The 24,783-nt window shown below is 37.5% G+C and overlaps 1 protein-coding gene across 1 annotated transcript in view; it reads left to right on the forward strand.

Annotated features, from left to right (window-relative positions):
• The window catches only part of RASA3 (RAS p21 protein activator 3), a 232,677-nt gene that overhangs the window by 135,552 nt on the left and 72,342 nt on the right, over nucleotides 1-24,783 (forward strand). The window contains exon 3 of the mRNA XM_044670496.1: nucleotides 6,224-6,327. Coding sequence (XP_044526431.1) covers nucleotides 6,224-6,327 — 104 coding nt within the window. The remainder of the gene's footprint in view (nucleotides 1-6,223; nucleotides 6,328-24,783) is intronic.

The following is a 24,783-nucleotide window of genomic DNA, read 5'->3' on the forward strand; positions in this document are numbered from 1 at the left end:
AAGTGTTCTAAATCTCTTATAATTAGAGAAATACAAATCAAAACAACTCTGAGGTGCCACCTCACACATAGCAGATTAGCTAACATGACAACAAAGGAAAGTAGTGAATGTTGGAAGGGATGTGGCAAAATTGGGATATTAATGCATTGCTGGTGGAGTTGTGAATTGATCCAACCATTCTGGATGGCAATTTGGAACTATGCCCAAAGGGGTTTAAAAGACTATCTGCCTTTTGATCCAGCCATACCAGTGCTTGGTTTATACCCCAAAGAGATAATAAGGGAAAAGACTCATACAAAAATATTTATAGCTGCGCTCTTTGTGGTGGCAAAAAATTGGAAAATGAGGGAATGTCCTTTGGGGAATGGCTGAACAAATTGTGGTATCTGTTGGTGATGGAATACTACTGTGCTGAAAGGAATAATGAACTGGAGGAATTCCATGTGAACTGGAAAGACCTCCAGGAATTGATGCAGAGTGAAAGGAGCATATCCAGGAGAACATTGTACACTGATACTCATACACTGTTGTATAATTGAACATAACAGACTTCTCTACTAGCAGTAGAGGTTTCAGTTTGCATCAGCCATAAAATGAGATTTTTGTAAAGTAATCTTATAAGTTTCATATGATTAAGGAATTTTATACTTCAGAAGATCTGTAACTTTCTTAGTAGGAGTACTCCTACATGTAATGAACAGAAATCACATTAGGAAAGTGTGATTATTGGTGCAGCACTTCTAAAATATATCTTATTCACTCTCACTTATTTGCTTGAGGTAGAAACATTTAATCACTCTAATGACCAATTTCCATTGACCATTGGTGAAACTTTTGATACCTGAGTAAGTTGATTCTTTAATAATAGATATGAATTTGTTGCTGGGTCAGTATTTGAAATCTTTCTAGCTTTGTAAAACCCTTCATAGCTTATACTCCTTCAAGAAAAAAAATCTCATTTTTACTTCTTAATGAAGCACCAGAAGGGTGATGGTTGAGAATTAATATTTTTAAATCAATGCACATTTCTTTAAAAATTTATATTTTAAGAACTTATTTTTTTAATAGATGTGAATACACCTTGGATGTGAATATTCCTTCTGCTAACATGGATTTAAAATTCTCTGTTCCTTAGTTGGTAATCTGAAGCTGATACTACTTAAAAAAAATATTATCACCTGGTGGCCAGCCATCTAACTTAATTAAGTTCATCTTAAGATAAAGATGTACAGTAGTGGTACTAATAATAATAATAACTAACATTTATATAATGTTTACTATGTGCCAGGCACTGTGCTAAGTGATTTTTTACAAATATTATCTCATCACTAGTTACTTACTTTGAGCCTTGCCGACTTGATTCAAAGTCAGGATCATTATCAGGCTAGGACTTCAGCAGAAGACAAAGTACTGTAGCAATACCTAATAAGAAAGTTCATACACCCATGTTGAAATCAATATAAAATGTAGCAAATACACTATTCTTGTATCCTATAATCAAACAAATATTTTTGTGGTTTGTTGTTAAATATTAGTATGAATTACTTATCCTTCTTGATAATTTTCCATTGGACTTCTTGGACTAATTTCTTAGTACTTAAGGTTTTATTGTTAATAGTGTTAAAAACAAGATTTCCTCAGTGGGAAAAATTAATGAGGCTCAATTCTCTCTAATTAATCTAATGAGCAATTTGTTCCAGCATGTTTCCTGAATATTCACTACTGAGGTTTTTATAAACCACAGCCATAATTATTATTGTCATGATAATATGAATTCTAATGACCATCACCAGCATTTGTTGGATGATTGAGAAAGTTCATTTTTCTATTCTTCTTTTTTTCTATTGAAGGTCACCGTTGGGTAAATTATCTGCTTAATGTAGGACAAGAGAGGTCTAAAATTTGGTGAAATGTGAAATTTTGCTACAACATTGGCCTGTTATATTCATTAGTCAAGTATGTTCATGTTTCTATAGAAGGGAAAGATTACATATTAAAACTGAGTTTTAATGTTAGAAATTATGTCAATGCTATATTATGTTGGCATTATATTGGATAATCCCTATTTTAAAGAAAAACTCAAATATTACAAATACTGACTTTTTCTGCCCTTTTCCTATTCTCATACTTAGAAAAATCATTGTTTCTTGTTATTTTTTGTTTTGTTCTGAGTTAGCAAAACAAAAACAAAAATATCTTCTATGTTACTATTTTTCCAAAGATTTTTAAGTGTGTGATTGTGGATTATCACAGTCTCACAATGTCCTTGGTGAGCCTGATTTTAAATATGGAGAAAGTAGGTACATAATGACTCAACCAAAGTGATATCATGTATTATTGTACAGTCAGTGATAAATTTAATTCTCACTCAGTGGATTTTTCATGAGATGTTTTACATAGAATTAATCCCACAGTAAATCTTCTTATTTAAAAATTAACTAAGGAAATGTGACTTGTAAAACCTTGAACAAATTGCTTAATCTCCATGAATCTCAGTTTCCTCATCTCAATCTCAGGTTGTTAGGAGACACTGTTATCACAGACCATACATAGTTCCTTGTGGGTCTGTATTTGAAGCCTTTCTAGCTTTACAAAACCTGCCAGAGCTTATATTCCTTTGATACAACCTTTGGAGTTCTTCATTTGTTTGTTTTTTATAGAAAGTAAATTGATTTTTCTAAATGGAAAAAATAATTGTTCTGGGTCAGCCTTCATATCTTGTACATGTCATCATTTTATTCTCCCTAAAGAAATGAGTTTTCTTTTTTTTAATTTTAAATTTTCTTTAAAAATTTTTTTCCATGTTTACATGATTCATGTTATCTCTCTCTTTTCTTCCCTTGCCCTTCCTAGAGTCGATAAGTAAAAAAACTATTATCTTATTCATTTTTGTAATAGACATCTTTTAAAATCAAAATCCCAAATCACATGCTCAAATAAACCAGTGATAAATCATATGTTTTCTTCTGGATTTCTTCTCCCACAGTTCTTTTCTAGCTGTGAATAACATTCTTTCTTATAAGTCCCTCAAAATTATCCTGGATTAGTAGTAGTATCCATTACATTTGATTGTCCCATAATGTTTCAGTTACTGTGTACAATGTTCTCCTGGTTCTGCTTATTTTGCTTCAAATCAGTTCTTTCCAGTTCTTATAGAAATCCATCAATTCATCATTCCTTTTAGAACAAGATATTCAGCCATTCCCCAATTGAGAGGCACCCCTCATTTTCCAATTTTTTGCCACCACAAAATGTGATGCTATAAATATTTTTGTATAAACAGATCCTTTCCCATATAAAAAAAAAATCTCTTTGAGGGGCAGCTGGGTAGCTCAGTGGAGTGAGAGTCAGGCCTAGAGACAGGAGGTCCTAGGTTCAAACCCGGCCTCAGCCACTTCCCAGCTGTGTGACCCTGGGCAAGTCACTTGACCCCCATTGCCCACCCTTACCACTCTTCTACCTATGAGACAATACACCGAAGTACAAGGGTTTAAAAAAAAAATCTCTTTGGGATACAAACCTAGTAGTGATATTGCTGGGTCAAAGGGCATACCAGGAAATGGGTTTTCTAAACAAAAGTACACTTTAGATTCCATTCAAAGAGTCATGCATTCTTAATTAATTAAGTCTGAAGAGATTTCATATTCTCTTAGAATTTCATGACTAAAAAAGTTGGGTATTAGGATTCTAGTCTCCTTGGAAGATATCTATCCTTTACATGGAGATACCAAAAGGCAAAACTAGCCCCTGCCTTCATAAAGCTCTCACATTCTCACTGTGGAGGAGACTACATATGATTAATTAGGCACATAAAAGCTTTTGTAAATTGGAGGCAATTTCAAAAGGAATGGATTAGCTTTGGTATTGAGGAGAACTGAGAAAGCCTTCTTGCAGCCTTGAAGGAGGCCACCTCCTCCTGAAGGAGAAACTAGGCAAAGAATTCAATTGGTAGGGTCAAGAATCATGGTATTTAGAACTGGATAGTACTATATATGTCATTTAGTTTAGATCTCTTGTTTTCAGGAAAAGAAAAGGAGGCCCAAACAGGTTAAGTGACATGATTATTGAATCCATGGAAACTGATGAGATTAAGTGAAACAGAGATGAGATTTGAATCTGGTCCTCCATCTTCAATGGGCAGCTATGTAGTACAGTGGATAGAGTGCTGGATCTGGGGTCAGGAAGATTCATCTTCATGAATTCAAATCTCACCTCAGACACTTAGTAGCTGTATGACCCTGGACCACTCACTTAACCCTGTTTGCCTCAGTTTCCTCCTCTACAAAATGAGCTGGAGAAGAAAATGGCAAATCACTCCAATATCTTTGCCAAAGAAAACATCAAAAGGGGTCACAAAGAGTCAGACATGAATGAAAAAGGCTGAATAAACAACAACCACTGTCTTAAAGAAGAGGGGAAAATACTTTTTTCTACTTTGCACACTTGGAGGAGGGTTATTTCTAGATTTTTACCTGTCCCATGTATCTACAGCGAATAAAATTATCTCTTAGGAGGGCAGCTGGGTAGCTCAGGGGATTGAGAGCCAGGCCTAGAGACAGGAGGTCCTGGGTTCAGGTCCGGCCTCAGACACTTCCCAGCTGTGTGACCCTGGGCAAGTCACTTGACCCCCATTGCCTACCCTTGCCACTCTTCCACCTATAAAATCAATGCACAGAAGTTAAGGGTTTAAAATAAAAAAAAAAATTATCTCTTAGGTACATATTTGTCCTCTCTTGAAAGTAGTGGATAGATTTCATAAGTATTTAATGTTGGGCCAGAGCTTTATATACATATTTTCTATGTCTTTTTTTTTTAACTCTTACCTTCCATCTTAGAGTCAATATTAACTATTGGTTAAAAGGCAGAAAAGCAATAAGGGCTAGATAATTGAGTTTAATTGACTTGCCTGGAGTCACACAGCTAGGAAGTGTCTGAGGTCAGATTTGAACCCAGGACCTTCCATCTCTATCCACTGAGCCACCCAGCTATCCCATCTGTTTCTTTTTGAGGAGGGATTTTACAACCATAATCTTGTGCTTGGCCAGAACAATAAGGTTTATGTAAGCTGAGGACTTGCTGGCTTTCAGCTGATTCATTAGAAATAGGGGTTTATTTTTAAGTTTATATCTGCAGTGTTTGCTGCATTTGTTGGGTTGACTCATCCTTGGATAGATATCTCTAAAGGGTGGGAGGCTTTCTCATGGGGGCGATCATCTGGGACAGGAGAGAGAAACCTCTTCTAGGAAAAATAATGTGGATGAGTGTTTAAATAGAATAATAGGGAAACAAGAAGAATGTCAGGGATTAGTGACATATACTTGAAATGTTTTGCTTTATTTCTATCTGAAATATGTGAGGCTGAACACCCCAAAGAAATCCCTTCTCCCTCCCCAACCCCAAAAATGTGAATGAATATTTTAGAAAGCTTTGGAATCAGCAATTCTATCCGTGTTTAGCATTTGATCTTCTTGCAGCCCCAGTGAGAACAAATGTGGTAGTACAAATGCATTCATTCACGTCACACTTAAGGACACGGAAGTCATACAATATTGAGGTTAAAGCAATGGAAGCAAACTCTGGGGGAATCTTTCAGGATCTGCGTGTCTTTCATATTTTGTATAAAGTAATAAATAAGCAAGGGCCTGAAGGTCTAATAGGTGCTGACTCTATGCCAGGTACCATGCTAAGTACTTTACAAATATTATCTCATTTGATACTCATGACTCTCTAAGATAGCTACTATTTTTATGTTCATTTTATAGTTGAAGAAACTGAGGCTGATAGGTTAAGTGACTTGCCCAAGGTCCCTCAGCTAGTCAGTATCTAAAATTGGATTTGAACTCAGGTCTTTTGGACTCCAGGCCCAGCACTCTAGTCACTGTGCCTGCCATCTTGCCACTTTTGTAGATTTAATGGATTCAGAAATGTAAATTAAGTACCTGTCAATAATAAAGTTTTACTGAATTCAGAAATGTAAATTAAGTCCTATCAAGAACAAGGTACATGTTTTAGATAGTTGCTCAAATATGACTTTAATAGCTTTCCTGTGTTTATATATTATTTACATCTTAAATAATATATATTTCCTATTTATATATTTGGTGCCCATAACATTTCTCTATACTTAATATATTCATAATGTATATTAATTATTTTTAGTATTGATATTAAGTACTTGGGACGTATGTATTATAATGGTGTTTATTTTATTATTTTTTCCTAGTCCCTTTTATGGAGAAGATTTTTACTGTGAAATTCCTCGGAGTTTTCGGCACCTGTCCTTTTACATTTTTGATAGAGATGTATTCAGGAGGGATTCCATCATAGGTATGTATTCAAAAGGTGTATTTTCTTTGTTGTTGTCAGTTTTGTTTTTTTTTAAATTCTTACCTTCTGTTTTAGAATCAATATTGTTTATTGGTTCCAAGGCAGAGAAGTGGTAAGGGCTAGGCAGTGGGGGTTAAGTGACTTGCCCAGGGTCACACACCTAGGAAGTGTCGGAGGCCAGATTTGAACCTAGGACCTCCCATCTCTAGGCTTGACTCTCAATCCACTGAGCTACCTAGCTGCCCCCAGCACATAAGACTTTAAAATTTTTTTTGCCTCTGTCCTCTAGATTTGAGGTCTCCAGTTCTCTTTACCTGCACTTTTTAAAAAATGGTGGATTGGAATGGGTACTAGATTTGGAGTGAATGGAACTAAGCCAAGATGCTAAGTTGGACAAATAGATTTGGCAATCACTGCCATAGAATGGATAATTTAATCCATGGGAACTGATTAGATCAAGAAAAATAGAAAAAAGGGAGAAGACAAGAAAGCATAAAGGGAAACCTATGATTAGTGATTTTTACCTGAATGAAGATCCAATGAAGGAGACCAAGAAGGAGTGATTAGAGAGGTAGAGTAGAGTCATCAAAACCTAGAGAGAAAAAAGTAGTAAGGAGAGGAGGATGTCAGAGGCTATAGAGAGGCCAAAAAGAATAGGGATTAAGAACAAGCCATTCATGGGGTAGCTTGGTGTTTGAGGGGATTGAGAGCCAAGCCTGGAATCAGAAAGACTTGGGTTCAAATCTGGCCGCAGGTACTTCTTAGCTGTGTGACTCCAGGCAAATCGTTTAATCCCAATTATCTTGCTCATACTATTCTGCTTTGGAACCTATATTTAGTATCAATTCTAAGACAAGATTTTTTTTTAAACCCTTACCTTCCATCTTGGAGTCAATACTGTGTATTGGCTCCAAGGCAGAAGAGTGGTAAGGGTAGGCAATGGGGGTCAAGTGACTTGCCCAGAGTCACACAGCTGAGAAGTGTCTGAGGTCAGATTTGAACCTAGGACCTCCTGTCTCTAGGCCTGGCTCTCATTCCACTGAGCTACCCAGCTGCCCCCACAAGATTTTTTTTTAAAAAAGGTCATTCATTTTGGCAATTAAAAGATCATTAGTTCACTTGACCCCCATTGCCTAGCCCTTACCACTCTTCTGCCTTGGAGCCAATATTCCAAGCAGAAGGTAAGGGGTTAAAAAAATTAAAAAAAAAAAAAGATCATTAGTAACTTTGGAAACCCCAGTTTTGATTGAATGATAAGGTCGGAAGTATACTCTGGAGAGTTAAGAAATAGAGGGAGAAGAAAGGAAATGAAAGAGGCACCATTTGTAGATGGCATTCTCCAAGAGTTTAGCCTCAAAAAGCAGCAGATGAACTGGGGGGAATGAATGGATTAAGGGAAGATTTTTTGAGGATGGAGGAGATAGTTATATTTCTTGGCAGTAAGGAAGCAGCCAATAGATAAGGAGAGACTGAAGATAGTGATGGAATGGAAAAAGTAATGGGGAGAAAGGATGGAATGGATCATTTAGAGGGAAATTTTGATAGGGTTTGGATTTGTCAACAGAAGGGTTCTCCTATGTAATATTAATAAATGTAATTATCAATTAAGCTAAAAAAAGGATGGAATGGGGTTCACTTATGAAGGTTGAGGGGTTTGCCTTGGCAAAGAGAAAAGGGTCACCCTTAAATGTGAGAGGAAAAGAGGAGATAATGGCAGAAGGCATCTTGATAATATGAAATGTAGAGGAGAGAAGAGGGAGCTCTCAGGGAATGTCCTCAATCTTTTCATTGACCGATGAAGTAAGGTTCTTATGTGAGAAGATAAGAGAGAGGGAGAAGAAGTGTGGTAAATTTTAAGAGGGATGAAAAGATTTGGAAAAGCTCCTACGGTGAGTGGGATACTGAATTAATTAAAGAACTGTAAATTCTCTGTCATTGTAAAATTGTAAAAGGATTCCCTTGCTGTTGTGAGTGTCCATTTGAGATTATGTAACTTAAATCTGTTGTGGATCCAGAGGATTTTTCTCCAGCTCTGTTCCCATGTTGTTAGGACAGAATATGACTTTCACTTTGACTTTAGAGAGACACCATAAACATCTGTTAAGTACCTACTATGTGCTAAGCACTGGGTTTTTATTTTATTTTATTTTAATAATTTTTATTTTTTTAGAAAAGTTATCCATGATTACATGATTCATGTTCTTACTTTCCCCTTCACCTCCCCCCCCCTCTCCATAGCCAATGCACATTTCCACTGGTTTTAACATGTGCGATCAATCAAGACTTATTTCCATATTATTGATAGTTGTATTCGTGTGGTAGTTTCAAGTCTACATCCTCAAACATGTCCGCCTCAACCCATGTGTTCAAGCAGTTGTTTTTCTTCTGTGTTTCCACTCCTGTAGTTCTTCCTCTGAATGTGGGTAGTGGTTTTTCCCATAAATCCCTCAGAATTGTCCTGGGTCATTGCATTGCTGCTAGTACAGAAGTCCATTACATTTGAGTGTACCATAGTGTATCCGTCTCGGTGTACAATGTTCTTCTGGCTCTGCTCCTTTCGCTCTGCATCAATTCCTGGAGGTCTCTCCAGTTCGCCTGGAATTCCTCCAGTTTATTATTCCTTTTAGCACAATAGTATTCCATCACCCGCATGTACCACAATTTGTTCAGCCATTCCCCAATTGAAGGACATACCCTCCTTTTCCAGTTATTTGCCACCACAAAAAGGGCAGCTATAAATATTTTTGTACAAGTCTGTTTATCTTTGATCTCTTTGGGGTACAAACCCAACAATGCTATGGCCTGATCGATAAGCACTGGGTTTTTAAAGAGAGGCAAAAGACAGTCAGTCCCTCTCTCAAGTAATTTACAATCTAATGGATGAAGACAACATTACACACAAATATATACAAGACAAACTGTATACAGCCTAAACATGAAATAATTAAAAAATGGAAAGCACTGGAATTAAGAGGGGATGAGAATTTTTGTTATTTTTGTTCAGTAAATTTTTTTTGTCCTGTCGGACTCTTCATGACCCCATTTGAGGTTTTCTTGGCAAAGATATCAGTGTAGTCTGCCCTTTTCTTCTCCAGCTCATTTTAGAGATGAGGAACTGAGGCCAACAGGGTTAAGTGGCTTGTCCAGAGTCACACAGCTGCTAGTCAATGTCTGAGGCCAAATTTGAATTCAGGAAGATGAGTCCAAGCCCAGCACTCTATCCACTGGGCAACCCATTCTTTGAGGACAGGGTCTATCTTCTGCCTTTCCTTAGATCCCTAGGACTTAGCATGGTTGCTGGCACAGAGCAGATGCTCAATAAATGTTTATTGACTGGCAAGCTTCACCTGCTTCACCCATTTGACTAAAGACAAGCCCATCCACTCTCTTCATTATATGGAGAAGGGGAAAAATACCAGAAACGAGTTGCCAGTGACTGTGACCAAGTGTTTCTCTGGAGAGAGAATAAGCCAGGATTGTTAATACTCTTCAGCATGCAAGGATTCAGGCTTTTATTTATTTATAATCTTCTGAGATTGTGAACTCTCAAAGTGGCTATGGTTCACTATATAAATAAAATGTCTGTATCCAAGTCCTTTGTCTGAGAAACCCTTGAGCAGATGCTTTTGGTTGGGGGTGTCTATGTGAAACCTCCCTGTATGCTGAGATAAAGATCCCAGATGGTTTTGAAATTTTGTAATCTGAAATAGCATTTGTGTTTTGTGAAAAGCAATTCTTCGGAATTCATATCCCTTTTACTTCATTGGGTAGTTTGGATATATTTTATCTCATAATATATAAATATATGTGCGTGTGGTGAGGAGGCTTTCTTCACATACTTTTGCCGTTTCCATGTTGTTTTTAGAATAAGCTTCAGGAATTCTAAACTGATATAGTGACTTAAAAAAAATCCTAGGGAATGTGGCTCGATAGTTCACGTATATTAATTATAAGTCGAACTTGAAATTTCAAAGTTTTGAGGGTGCTTAAAATACATATCAAGCTTGGGGACATCCTGAGGAACTTAATCTAGTCTGGAATTTCTAGAGAGCAGATTTGTTTTTCTCTTGGTCTTTTTTAAGAATTTTTCTGAAAGTAGGGTTAGGCCTAGGTCCTGTAGTAGAATAAACATTGAATTTGGAATCAAAAGTGAATCCAAGACTGGGTTCTCCTCCTTACTACTTGTGTGATTTGGGGCAAATCTCTTAAAATGTCTGAGTTTTAGTTTCTTTATGAGCAAAGCAAAAACTGTTGTTGATTTCTAAGTTCCTATTCATCTCTTGAGCCTATAATCTGTTGTTTAAGAGGGACAAAATAGTGTAGTGGGTAAACCTTTGAATCTAAGCTTCTTGTATGGCTAGTTCTGCTTTATATAGCCATGAACCAATTACTTAATCTCCCTAGGCCTCAGTTTCCCATTCTGTAATATGAGTGGCTACTATTGTAAAACTCTTTAGTCTAAGATCCAATGATGAATTGAGAAGTAGGAAAATTTCATTTTCTTTGTCTCCTCACTTTTCTCATTTTATGTTCTCCCTCCCCTTCCTCTTCCCAGTTTTTATTTTGCTTAGTGCTCTTCCTGTCCTGGAGAAAAGTAATCTAATAAAGGAATTCACAGTAAAGTGTTAGTGACTTGGTGGGTTTTCCCTCCTAGAGGTATTTACAATGTAAAAAGAGGAGATTTAGAGAGGATCATGCAAACCCAGGTGATTGAATTTTCTCTTGGAATTTTGGGCTACATGACCCTTCTGGAGAATCTTCTGGAGAAGAGGGAGGTTTAAGTAGAGGGTCTTCATATCTTACCTGCTTGAAAACATGAACGAAGTTAGTCTTGAATGGAAAAAATGGGCCATTTCCTTCTCCAGCTCATTTGACAGATGAGGAAACCAAGGTAGACAAGGTTAAGTAACCTGTCCACAGTCACACAGCTATTAAGTGTCTGAGGTCTTCCTGACGCCAGATCTAGCATTTGATCCACTGAGCTACCTAGATGCCTCACACACGATAGTATTGAAAGACAAAAATGTGTTAACTTTAAATGATCACTCTATTGCAAATAATAATAATAGGGAAATAGGTTTTGCACAATGATACATATATAATCCAGTAGAATTGCTTGCCAGCTCCAGGAGGGGGAAAAGAGGAGGGGAGGGAAAGAACATGAATCATGGAACCATGGGAAAATATCCCAAACTAATTAATTAAATAAAAAAGATAAAAGTTAGAAAATTAAAAAAAAAGACAAAATTTTTTGGATATGTATCTGAAGAAAAATACAAGATATGTGTATGTACACACATTGGCACATTGCCACACAGATATATATGTATAGAAATCTATATAAATATGAATATATATTTGAAATATTGGTCCTAAAAGTGAAAATACCTAAGATAATAAAAAAATGGAAAACCACAAGTTCTTTTAACGCCAACAAATTAAATTCAACAAGACAGACAGAAGCTTGTGTTCAGAATTATCTGCTTTCTTATTTTGCCCTAATCTCAGCAAGAAGCAAATACATTCAGGACATTTTTGGAAACTTTTTTTTTAAAAACCTTACTTTCCAACAATGTTGTGTATTGGTTCCAAGGCAGAAGAGTGGTAAGGGCTAGGCAATGGGGGTTAAGTGACTTGCCCAGGTTCATACTGCTGGGAAGTGTCTGAGGCCAGATTTGAACCTAGGACCTACTGTCTTTAGACCTGGCTCTCTACCCACTGATGATCCATCTCCATCTAGCTGTCCCCAGAAACTTCTTTTAAAATAATTTTTTATTAAATGAAATTCTTTTTTTTTTAATGCTAACGTCAAATCACTTCACCTAGGAATTCTTAAATCAAACAATGTAAGCATTTGCAAATAAGATTTTATATATGTATTTATAAAATTTGTCTATGTGCATATGTATTTTGCAAAGTGTTATATAAATTCTATTATTATTGCTTATTAGCATTATTAGAGAGTCAGCTAGATGGTAAAGTGGATAGAGTGCTGGGCAGCAAGTCAGGAAGATCTGAATTCCAATCACAGAGTTCCAATCCAGACACTTAATAGTTGTATAACCCTGAAAATAAGTCACATCCTCTGTCTGCCTCAGTTTCCTCAACTGTAGAATGGGGAAAATAAGAGCACCTACTTCTCAGAGTTGTCAGGAATATCAACTAAGATATTTGTAAAGTGTACATTGTCTTTTATATAGTAAGGAAGGTTTATTCCCTTCCTTTACTCCTATTGTCATCATTAAATTCACAAGTTCTCTGAGTAACTTTTTGTTGGTATTAGAGTCACTTAATTTAGTGGAGAAGTTGAGAACAAAGAGAGCCAATATATTGTAAATTAGCTCATTTTGAAGTAAGATGACATGAATTTTTAAGTGGCCCCATTGTTCCCTTCCTGAAATGCCTTTTTTATTTATGGTGTAGGTTTTAAACTGAGAGTTGCAGTTTCATGTTTCTGTGTATTTCCATTGTTGCGCTGTCTTTAGTGGCCTGGCAAATGACTATACAAATTACCATAATTCAGCAGCTGTTGATTGCCAAGATAATGCCACCTAAGCTCTAGCCAAAGAATGTAATTTGTCCTTGAAGAGCTGTATTCTGTAATGTACCAAAGAGTATTTCCTAGGATTTATGAAAAGGGAAACAGTTCCTTTTCCACAGAAAAGTTTTTTCAGCCTGTAGTTGAAATGTGGAAAAACATTTGGAAAGAAAGGAATTGCTAAAGGAGTCTTTCTCTCGTCCTACTATGATTAAAAAGAGCATTCTATAGAAATCTGAATTGTGGCTCTATGCCTATAGGAATTTTTTATACAAACATTGATGCAGTGACCTGAATTCACGTTTTCTTTCATACAATCATTTTTTAGTTTTGTCTGACTCTTTATGACCCCATTTGGGGTTTTCTTGGCAAAGGTACTGGAGTGGTTTGTCATTTCCTTCTCCAGATCATTTTATAGATGAGGAAACTGAGGTCAATGGGGTTAAGTGACTTGTCCTGGGTCCTACAGCTAGTAAGTGTCTGGAGGCTGAATTTGAACTCATGAATGGAAGCCTTTCTTATTTCAAGCCCAGTGTTCTCTCCACTGTATCTATCACCTAGTTGCTTTAGCTTAACATTTAGGATATTTAGGATAAGAGGGACCTTATTAGTTCTTATTTCCAAATGATATCTAATCTCCAGGAAGAATTAACTTGCTCTGCTTAACCTTGGAGGGTAGAATTAAGAGAAAATGGACTAAAACCACAGAGAGGCAGTTTTTGACTCGAAAAACTTTTCAATGCTGACTCAAAAATGGAAGAGCTGAGTTTTCTGTCCCTGGATGTGGTCTGAAGGCAGGTGATCCATGGTCATGGACTTTGTAGACAGGATTCTTGCATTGAGAGAGGCTTTGACTAAATGCCATCTGAGGTCCCTGGTGCTTTGGACATTGTAGGATTCAGTTGTGGGAACTCAGAAAATCTTGCTTAATCAAAAAATGGAGAGTGTAGATATATCTATCAAGTTTAATTTTCTAAATTTGGAGATTTCCAGTATCCTGTTAAAACTCAGAGTTAGGTCTTAACTCTATTTGGAAAAGTCATGGCAATAATAATAGTAGTAGTAATAATAGCTAATATTCATATAGTTCTTGAAGATTTGGGGGGACCTTTTGAGGCAGATAATGCTATTGCATCCATTTTACAGATAAGGAAACTGAGGTGTTCCAAGTTACTAAGTCACTTATCCCAGTGTCACAGTCTTAGTGAATATTTGAGGCAGAATTCTAACTCAGGTCTTCTTGATTCCAAGTCTAACTCATTACATTGTAGAAATAATTGCAATTATGCAGGCCTTGACAGCTTATAAAATACTTTCCTTGCAACAACTTTGTAAAGTAGTCCGTGCAATTGCCTCGATTTCCTCAAGTTTAAGGGAAGAAATGTGACTTGCACAGGGTCACAAAGGCATTGAGAAACTAGGCCAGTGGTTTGTCTCCACCTCGTCTACCAGTATTTTCACTATGATCCAAAATATATTAGGACAAGAAAACTGTTTTATTAACTCTTGATGGACAGTCATTTTTCAGTTGTCAGATTTTTCATGACCCTATTTGGGATTTTCTTGGCAAAAATATTGGAGTGGTTTGCCTCTTCCTTTTCCAGTCAATTTTCTAGATGAAGAAACTGGGTTAAAGAAGATTAAGTGGCTTGCCCAGGGTCACATAGCTAGTAAGTGTCTGAGGCCAAATTTTGAACTCACGAAGAGGAGTTTTCCTGTGTCCAGGCCCTGCACTTTATCCATTGTGCTGCACTTTACTTGTAAACATATATCCTTAGTTTGCATTGTTAGGGGTATCTGTGTCCCAGGGATGGGAAAATGGCTTTAAATATTCTAAATAAATTTTGTTTACGTTGTTAATCTGACATTCATTCAAGTCCATGAAATACTGAATTTTCTAGCTTTAGTAACTATTCTATTGAAATGTCTTATTAAAAAAATGTTTTCAGAGCTATTGTGAGAAGCTTTTCTTTTGTGTGCAGAAAGAATTGAGATAATTCTCTACCTTTTCTATCAGAGGGTTTAAAAAAAATCTCCTTTATCTATAAATTGGGAATAATAAAGCCTAGCCTACTACCTCACAGCCTTTTGGAGAGGAAAGTGCTTTGTAAATCTTAAAGCTCTGTGTAAAGGTCATGTCTAGCAGTCCTGGGTAGGTGCTGAAGCTTTGGTTTCTTTGTTAGAGAGAAAACTCCTGGATGAGGAAACTCCCTCTCCCAGTGGAGATACTAGTAGTGTTTTCTCTGCAATTTAAAGTTTTACAGAATTTCCTAGAGCACTGAGATGTTAAAAGTAAGTGATGTGTACAGGGTGAAGCAGGCAATGAGTGTCAAAAGCAGGAATTGAACCTATGTCTTCTTGGCTCTGAGATCAGCTCTATCCACTGTGCAATACTGCTGTTATTATTATTAAAACTAGGTTTCCCTGTTTCACTCTGGATGGAAGTGCAGTGGTCATCCATGGCCAATTTCAGTGCTGATAAGTTCAGAAGCTTTAACTTATTCCATTTTCCCAAGCTCGATTGGTTTGCTCCTCCTTATGCAGACTCTTTAGGTCAAGGGATTCCCTCTTTTAGTGATGAAATTATTGCTGATACCTGATCAGTAGCATTCTTACAGCAGCTCAGAACCCCTAAACTCAAGCGATCCACTAGCCTCAACCTCCCTGATTTGCAAGGCTTACTGGTATACCTTTCTTATTAGCAATGATAATAATCAGTAATAAAGAAGCAGCCTGACTGATGTCCTGGGTTCTGACATATACCTACTGTCTTTATGACCCTAGGCAAACCCTTTTACTTTTCAGTGCCCCAGGTAATTCTCTAAGAGTATAAACTTGAAGGGAAAGTACAGATCTGTATTGGAAAGGGGGTAGTCAGACTTCCCTATGCCAGGGGACATTGGGTGCTAAGTGGTAGGCAGAGAAATAGGGGATCAGACACCTCTGCTTTCTTTGATATAAAGACCTTCCATGTGGAAACTCCCTCTACCAATGCACATCGGCTCATTGTCTGCAATTTAACAGTCTTAGAGTTTTGTTCTAAAACTGATAGACTGAGTAGCTATTCCCAATATCATACAGCCAGTATCGTGTCATTGTTGGTACTTGAACCCAGGTAAGTCTTCATGGCTTTGAAGTCAGCTCTCTAACCAGATATCTTGTGTGGCTGACTTTCATGGGCATATGAAACTAAAAATCACCCAATCCCCAAAGAATTTTCTAATATTTATTTATTATCAAGTTGGTAGGTACCATTGAGATAATTTAGTTCAGTGGTTCCCAAACTTTTTTGGCCTACTGCCTACTTTCCAGAAAAAATATTACTTAGCTCCCCCTGTCATATACTATCACTGTCCCCTTACAGTTATTCACCACCCCCAAATGTACCTGTGGCCATCACCGCCTTCCTGGATCGCTGCAGCACCCACCAGGGGGTGGTGGTGCCCACTTTGGGAATCACTGATTTAGTTAGTGTTCTTTTTTAAATTATATCATTCTCTCAGTTAAATTCTTAGTGGTTTCAAAGTATTTAGAGTTAGAGATTTTAGAGGACCCATCTATTCAGTATCCTTGTTTAGCCTATCATTCCCTTCTGCCCCCATTCTAATTCTTACTGGCTTCATAGGATTTAGAGTTAGAAAGGGAATTTGGGGAACCCATCTATTTGATATTCTTATTCATCCTATCATTCCCCTCTACCCCATTCTCATTCTAAGTGGCTTCATAGGATTTAGAGTTAGAAAGGGAATTTGGGGGACCCAACCCCCTTAAGTTTATAGAGAAGGGGAGAAAATTTCCTAAGATTAAGTACTCAAGGGGATAGCTAGGTGGCTCAGTGGATTGAGACCCAGTCCTAGAGACAGGAGGTCTTCCCAGTGGTGAGATCTTAAGTCACTTACTCCCTATAGCCTAACCCTTATTGCTCTTCTGTCTTGGAACCAAAACACAGTATTGATTCTAAGACCAAAGGTAAGGGTCATTTAAAAAAAAGTAAGTAATCAAGTTCTCCATAGTCAGTGCTCTTTCTCCAATATCATACCACCCCTGGGGATCTCCATTTGATGATATTACTAGTTCTTCAGTCTCCTCAACTCTATTCTAGACTTTAATCTGGTCATCTATGGTCATGGGCACACTTTGAACCTTTTTAGCAGTAACAACTCTTCTACTTCTGACTTTTCAGACCTTGAATTCCTCAGCTCTGATGGCAACTTTCTATCCTTCCACCTCACCTCTATTTCTGTAACTAAAACCTCTTCATTTCCATCTTTACTTTCAGACCCTTTGTTCGTCTGAATCAATTATCCTTTTCTCATTTCTCCAACCTCAAAAACTAGTGTGGGCTTCATTGTTGGCAATTGCCACCATGTTCTTCAGAGAATCCTGTAATCCTTTGCTCCCTCTCCATTCTGCTATGTCTCCTTAAGTTTGGAGAGCCTCCATCAATTACTTCTTCTGCATTAGGCATGTAAAAGTCACAAAATGGAGTTGATTAGGTCTACAATGAATTCATATTATCTAATCTCAATTGGGTCCTCAATACAGTCTGTTCTCTTCTCTTGGCCCTATTTCCTCGGACAGTTCCTAACGTGAGCATTAGCCAGAGTTATGTCCTTGGAATCTCTTTAATTCCTGCACTTTCTTCATCGATGACCTCATTGATTCCCATAGTGTCAATATTTCCTTTTACATAATTGACTCCCAACTCCATTATCTCCAGCTCTGACTTCTAAACTCCAGATGCCCATTTCCAAATGCCTGATGGATTTCATCTGGACATTCTGTCAGCACCTCAAAGTCAACATGTCCAAAATCGAATTCATCGTCTTACCCAATCCCCCATTCTTCACTTCCTTCCAACTTCCCTCATCTGTTAGGGATGCCACCATCTTAGTCACCCATACTGGGTTTAGTTTTGATTCTCCCTCTTACACATGCTTTATACCTCCCAAACCAAAACCAAAACAAAATTTTCAAGTTCATTTTGTTATATTTCTGCTGTGTCTCTCATATCCATCTCATCCTTTCCATTCCCACTGTCCTCACCTTAGTCAAAGCTGTCTTTACTTTTCTTTTAGATTATTGCATTAGCTTTCTAACGAGTCTGCCTCTCCACCAGCTCATTCTATATATCATATCCAGAATAATCTTATTATTAGATAATTCTGACCATATTACGCTCTTGCTTAAAAAACATCAAAGATTCCTCATTGTCTATTCAGCGTTTGACCACATCCTAAAGTACCTTTCCAGACAGATTTCCCCCTACTTTCTTTAACCATACCAGCTTAAGTCAACCTGAGCTCTCAAAATGTCCCGTGGTTTTCTATCTTCATAACTTTGCTCATGAGTAGCAGCAGTGGAATGGTGGATAGAATGTTGGACTTGGAATCATGAAGCCTTAGGTTCAAATCTTGCCTCTCATACTTAGTAGCTATGTGGGTAAGTCACTGAAGATCTCTAGATCTTCATTTCCTCTTATATTAAATAGTGAAAACTACTTGCCACATGGGGTTGTGTTTGTTTTAAATTCAGGGAAGTGTCTAGCAGACTCCCTATGGACATGTGGGAGACTTTGAGACTACATTACCCATGATTCCAATGGGTCTTAGGGCATGGGGACGTCAAAGGTCCCCACGCAGGGAGCAGTTTAAATTCAGAGGAGGGCCAAAAGAATAGCTCTTGATCTTCCTGAGGAGCTGACTGATGCGTGGAGAGGATGGGCTCTGGCAGTAAATCTGAAAGCTAGGCAGGCGCGGTCATATATATTTTACCAGCATGGCCATGGCTTTAATTAAACTACTAATTTCTATTATTATATCAGTCTTTATCATTTTTAATCATAACAGTTGTGAGGAATAAATGAATTCATGTAGGATAGCTATGTAGCACAGTGGATAGAGTGCCAGGCCTGGAGTCAAGAAAGCTCTTCTTCATGAGTTCAAATCTGATCTCAGACACTTACCAGCTATATAACCTTGGACAAGCCACTTAACCCTCTTTGCCTCAGTTTCCTCATCTGTACAATGAACTGGAGAAGGAAATGGCAAATCATACCAGTACCTTTGCCAAGAATACTGCAAACAGAGTAATGATGAGTTTGACACAACTAAAAAATAAACTGTGCCACAGAATTAAACAAGACAATTTTCCTGTCCTGTTAATAATTATATGGATCACAGTTAAAATACAGTTAGACTAAGAGGAGACAAACCACTAGCCTAGGTTCTTACTGCCTATGTGCCTCTGTGTAAGTCACATTTCCTCCTTTAAATTTGAGGAAACTGAGTCAGCTACACTGAAAAAGTTGTTGTGAGGATCCAATCATGTGGAAATATTTTAGAGTGCCAGGTCTGAAGTCAGGAGGACTCCTTTTCCTGAGTTCAAACCTGGCTTCAGATACTTACTGTGTAACCCTGAGCAAGCCATCTAACTCCCTTTGCCACAGTTTCCTCATCTGTAAAATGAGCTGGAGAAGGAAATAACAAACCATTCCAGTGTCTCTGCCAAGAAAACCCAAATGGGGTCATGAAGAGTTGGACATGACCTAAATAACTGAGCAACAAAATTTGTGAAGAGCTTTAAAAATCTTAAACAAGGTGGGCTGGGAGCCATCTTCAGGTCAAGAATGCCTGTTTTTTAATTCCTCTCCTGTTGCATGAATTTGGACTTGTGCATAGTAAATAGAGTCCTGAGCCCAAAGTCAGGAAGACTTGTTCTTAGTTCCATAGTGGCACATCCTTGGAGAAATCAACCAACTTCTTTAAGACCAAATTTTATCATCTCTAAAATTAGGGTGTTGGATTTAATGACCTCTAAGATCTCTTACAATTCTAAATTTGTAATGCCATGACCTAACTATTCAGTGCCACCAGACAGTTCTCTGACACAGAGGTTCTTATCCTTTTTTTTTTGTATCACAGACCCCTTTTGGAAATCTAGTGAGCTCAATAGATTCCTTCTCAAAATAATGTTTTAAGTGTATAATATATTAGTTTCATAAAAGAAACCAATTTAACTGAAATATAGCTATGCCTGGGAAAAACCCAAGAAGTTCACAAACTACAGGTTTATACTCTAAGACTTTTAAATTATGGAATGTTAGTTTTCTGCACTGATAGATGGAATTTCCTGTCTAGGTACTCCATATTCTAATAAAAAGACAGGAATGGAAATGAAAAATGATGATGGTGGTGGTGGTGGTGATAGTGATGAGGATGATTATGCCATCTTTTCTGCCTCAAATAACCTTTCTCTCCCAGCCCCAACCTGTTCCTATTAAAAATCCTACCTAGCATTCAAGAGCAAATGCTATTTCCTCTTTGAAGCTTTCTTTGATTTAATCCTAACTTTTTTTTCTATTCAAAAGTGCCATCTCCCTCCTCTAAGCTCCTATAGCCATTTGTTCATGCCTCTCTTATGGTACTTGCCATATTCTAATATGTATGATATTTATTTGTATGTGTCTAATTTTTCTTGCAAGTTCCTCAGGGATGAGGACAGTTCCTTATTGTCCCTCTCTGCATCTCTGTTTATAGATAGTAGGTGATCAGCGAATGTTCTTTGAATGAATTCAAGAACATTATTACTTACCCTAAACCCCTGCACTTTATCTAGCTGCGGCTTGCTTTTGAAAATCAGAGGGCTGTATTAAGCCTGCTGGAATTCAGCAATGCCTAATTCCTGAAAGAGCAATTAGATGGCACAGTGGACAGAGTGCAGGGTCTGTAGTCAAGAAGACCTGAGTTCAAATCTAGCCTCAGACATTGACTAGCTGTGTGATCCCGGGCATGTCATTTGACTCTGTTTGCCTCAGTTTCTCCATCTATAAAATAAGCTGGAGAAGGAAATGACAAACCACTCTAGTATGTTTGTCAAGAAAATTTTAAATGAGGCCACAGAGAGTCAGACATGATTGAAAAACTATCCTGGGAAAAGTCTTGATGCTTATGGCTAAGCTATTGTGATGGCTGGTGAGGCAAGACTGAATAAAGAAGGGAAGAAAGGGAGCAAAGCCTTGGTGAAGGGCTCTCCTTTGTGTACCTGGAGAGATGGGCTGGGAAAGGTGACAGGGAAGAACTCCTAGAAAAGCAGATGACCTTTCCAGACAACTTCCCATAGTACCTGCAGCTTGAGACTTGAAGGTTCAAAATCCTTTTCCCCAGGCTCTTCAGAGATGCTGCCATTTCCTAAGCCCTGCTTGTTATCTGTCCCTCATCCTCCAGATTTCCTGCAAACCTCAGAGATATTCTGCTGATACTTTTCATTCATTCATTTTTTTTTTTACTCCAATCTTTTCACGAGAGATTAAAGAGTTTCTAGATTGTCCCAATGGTTCATCTGTTGCCTGTTTCAAGATGACCTGGATGGATGTGCCTATTTAACTCAGGCAACAGAAGCAGCATTGTTTATGTTGTATGTGCGGTTAAAATGAAAAACAGTCTTCTCCCCTGGGTTGTATTTCTGGCAGCCTTCTACCATCTAATTTGTTCATTTCTATTCACCATTAACTTTAGTGTCTGATTTTGTATGTCATTTAAAAAAAATCTTGGCATGCATTGAAAACCTCCCATATGGGGAGCTTAAGATGTATTGTATACATAATATCCCATCCTCATAAATCTCTTGTAAAGTGAATGACAGTGACTGGCCCCAGACATTGCCATTGTGCAAATACCTCCTCTACTACCAAAAAAATGAAAATTGCTTTGCTTCAAGGCCAGGTCTTTTTATGACAGTGGTCAAAGAAAGAGGGAATCTCATGCCTTTTCCATTTACTTGCCCCAGAGTCACTAGATGTTACAGTCTTAGCAAAGTAGCAAGCTTCTTAGTAGTAAAGGTTGTTTACTATTTAATTGTATATGGATAGAATACATGTGCCTTTCATATTTCTGTTGCTTATTACATGGAAATAATTTCCTGTTGCAAGAAGCCTCTTATTATTTTCCCTTGTCTCATTCCTTTTCCCTTCTCTGACTAATTTGCCTTTTGCTCTGATTCACAGTTGGATCTCTTACATGTGAAGATGATTAGATTTTTTTTAACCCAGTCAAAATATTTCATGTTTTAATGAAATATTTTGGCTGATGCCTTTTCTGGGGTTCTTGGTTCCCCATTTCTTTGTGGGCGGCTCATGGGTGTGAAAGCATTCCTAAAACTAGGTAGTCTCCAGTTTAATAATAATTCTAATAGCTCATATTTCCATACTTCTTTATAATTTACAAAACCTTTTCTTCAAAATAACTTTGTCAGCTCCAATTATTAGGAACTTCTTCCTTATATTGAAACATAATCTATCTAGTCATAAACTCTACCCACTGGTCTTATTTGTGCCTCCTGAGGCCAAATAGAATACGTTTAATGCTTCTTTCTTTTTTATTGTTGTTGGTTTTTAATTTTCCTGTTTTTATTGTGTTCTTTAAACGACAACTCTAACAGGTATTATTTTATCTCCATGTTATAGGGAACAATAATAACAAGAAACTTTTCCATAGCGCTTTAAGGTTTATACCACTTAATATACTATATAATTCATTTGATCTTCACAAAAACCCCACGAAATTGCTTGTCAACTCTGAGAGGAGGGGAGTAAAGAGGGGAGGGAAAGAAAATGAATCATGGAAGCATGGAAAAATATTTTTAAAATAAAGAAAAAGAAAAAAGAAAATAGCAATTAAAAAATCCAACCCACGAGTTGGGTTCTATAGGCTTATGGCCCATTTGAGAGATGAGGAACTAGGGACTTAGTGAGATAAAAGAATATATCCAAGGCCATACAACTTGTAAGAGTTAAATAAGGAACAGGGAAAGGATTGCTTACAATCTATTGGTTCTAAATGAACCACAAAATTTGGAGTTACCAGATTTCCTTTTTTGTGGATATGATAGGAATATGGGATATAGGAATTTTCCTTATCTTTTGATAGATATAGAGGTTTTTTCTCTCCTTACCAGTGGCTTTATAGTTTGAGCCTTTTTAATTCCTGCTAATTGAGAACTTATATTCCATCTTAACCTTAATTCATTATTTAAGAGAAATGGGAGTGTATATAATTATGCCACTGGAATGGATGTTTTCTGATCATTTCCTCATTTTACCTCCTCTGTCTGTTTTTATTTTTTCTTTAGCTTTTAGTCCAAATACAAGGTTCTTTTTTGTAATTTAAACCCCACACCCCAATTACATGTAAAAACAATGTTTTAACATTCATTTTTTTAAATTTCAAATGCAAGGTTCTTTAATAGGACATGCATGTGGCCATTTCCTTCATATTGAGCCATCAACCTCATAGTCTTCCCCCAATTCCTCTCTCTGCCCCTTCTGTAGGAAATTGTAGTGGCATAAATGAGACTATAGAAGCCATTAAATCTTGGGCTTAAGGGGGGGGAAGTACATGAGGGGTGTGTGTGTGTGTGTGTGTGTGTGTGTGTGTGTGTGTGTGTGTGTGTGTGTGTGGTCATGGTGGAGCCCTTATCCAGTAGACTCTAGTATACTTTCTGGAATCTAGTTTTTTCTGGCTAGGGTGGCTTACTTGAAACACTTTGCAGGTTTAGCTCTCTTTATGTTGTTCACATATTGAGGACTTTAGTGTACCCCTTAAGGGTATTTTACACATGGGAGAAAAAGTTCTTTTCGGGATGGAATGAGGTTATTATTTGATCCCAAGTTGTCAAACAGACATAGCAATGTTTAAAAGGAATGTATTTACTTAACATCTCGTTGACACCCATCCCCACCCAGGCAGAAGGGGAAATCTTAGCCCAGTTTCTCCCTCTGCTTGTTTTTCATCCCAGACTAGTGAAGGTCTTTCACTATTATATTTATTGCCCACCTCAGAATCCTGGAAGATTTCATGTCGTAAGAAGAGGGAACAAATTAGCTGAGGTATCCTGTTACTGTTTTCTCTTTTTTCTTTTCTTCTCTTTCTCCTCTTCTTACTTATCTGCCCCTCTTTCTGCCCCTTTGTCCCCTCCCTCACTTCTTTCCTTCCCTCTATGCCCATTGGTGAATGGTTTCCTTCTAGTATGAAGATGAATGAAGCAATCCAAGTTTGAAATATTTACCTGATTTTGAGCAGTTCATGGCCTAAAGTGCACTTTTACTGTTGATACAAAGATAACCAAGTCCCTACTTGTGTAGGTTGTAGAAAACAAGCTAGCTCTACTTCAGACTGATTAACACATTTCCTTTAGACATACTCAGTTTTCATTCTAGACCTGTCCATTATTCTAGGCCAAGGGCTGTATTTCTAAAGACTTTTTCCTGCAGCATTCATTTCAGTCCTTAACAAAAATGAAGTCTCTGGGAGCGCTTTGCTGTTGAGATTTATTTATAATCTTATATAAACGATACCAGGTCCAGTTCTTGGGAGCCAAAGTGGATTGTAAGGCCTTTAATAATAATTCTTGTAGGGTTTTCTTGGCATTGAGTAGCACTAGGAAGCCATAGTGATGAATCAGAAACCGTTGACTGTGTACCTTTTTGTATGTCCTTTTGGACTTAGTCCTGTATTAAACACCATCCTGTTCTTTGAAATACTTAGAATTAGACTAAATCCTTGAATTCTAGAACCAAATGGGACTTTTAGGATCTTCTGGCCTGATTCCCTCTTGCTAGACACTCCATCTTTTGGCTCTGGGCATTTTCTCTGGTTGCCCCAAACGCCTAACCTAGAACACTCTCTCTCCTCCCCTCCAACCACTGGCTTCCCTGACTTCCTTTCAGTACCAACTAAAATCCCATCTTCTACCTGAAACCTTGCTTAACCCCTCTTAATTCAAGAGTCTTCCCTTTGTTCATTATTTCCTATTTATCCATTATATATTTTTGTTTGCATGTTGTCTCCCTCTTGTAAGATTCTCCCTCCTTTCCTTCCTTCCTTCCTTCCTTCCTTCCTTCCTTCCTTCCTTCCTTCCTT

This window comes from Gracilinanus agilis, chromosome 3 (genome assembly GCF_016433145.1).
Source record: "Gracilinanus agilis isolate LMUSP501 chromosome 3, AgileGrace, whole genome shotgun sequence".
Lineage (NCBI taxonomy): Eukaryota > Metazoa > Chordata > Mammalia > Didelphimorphia > Didelphidae > Gracilinanus > Gracilinanus agilis.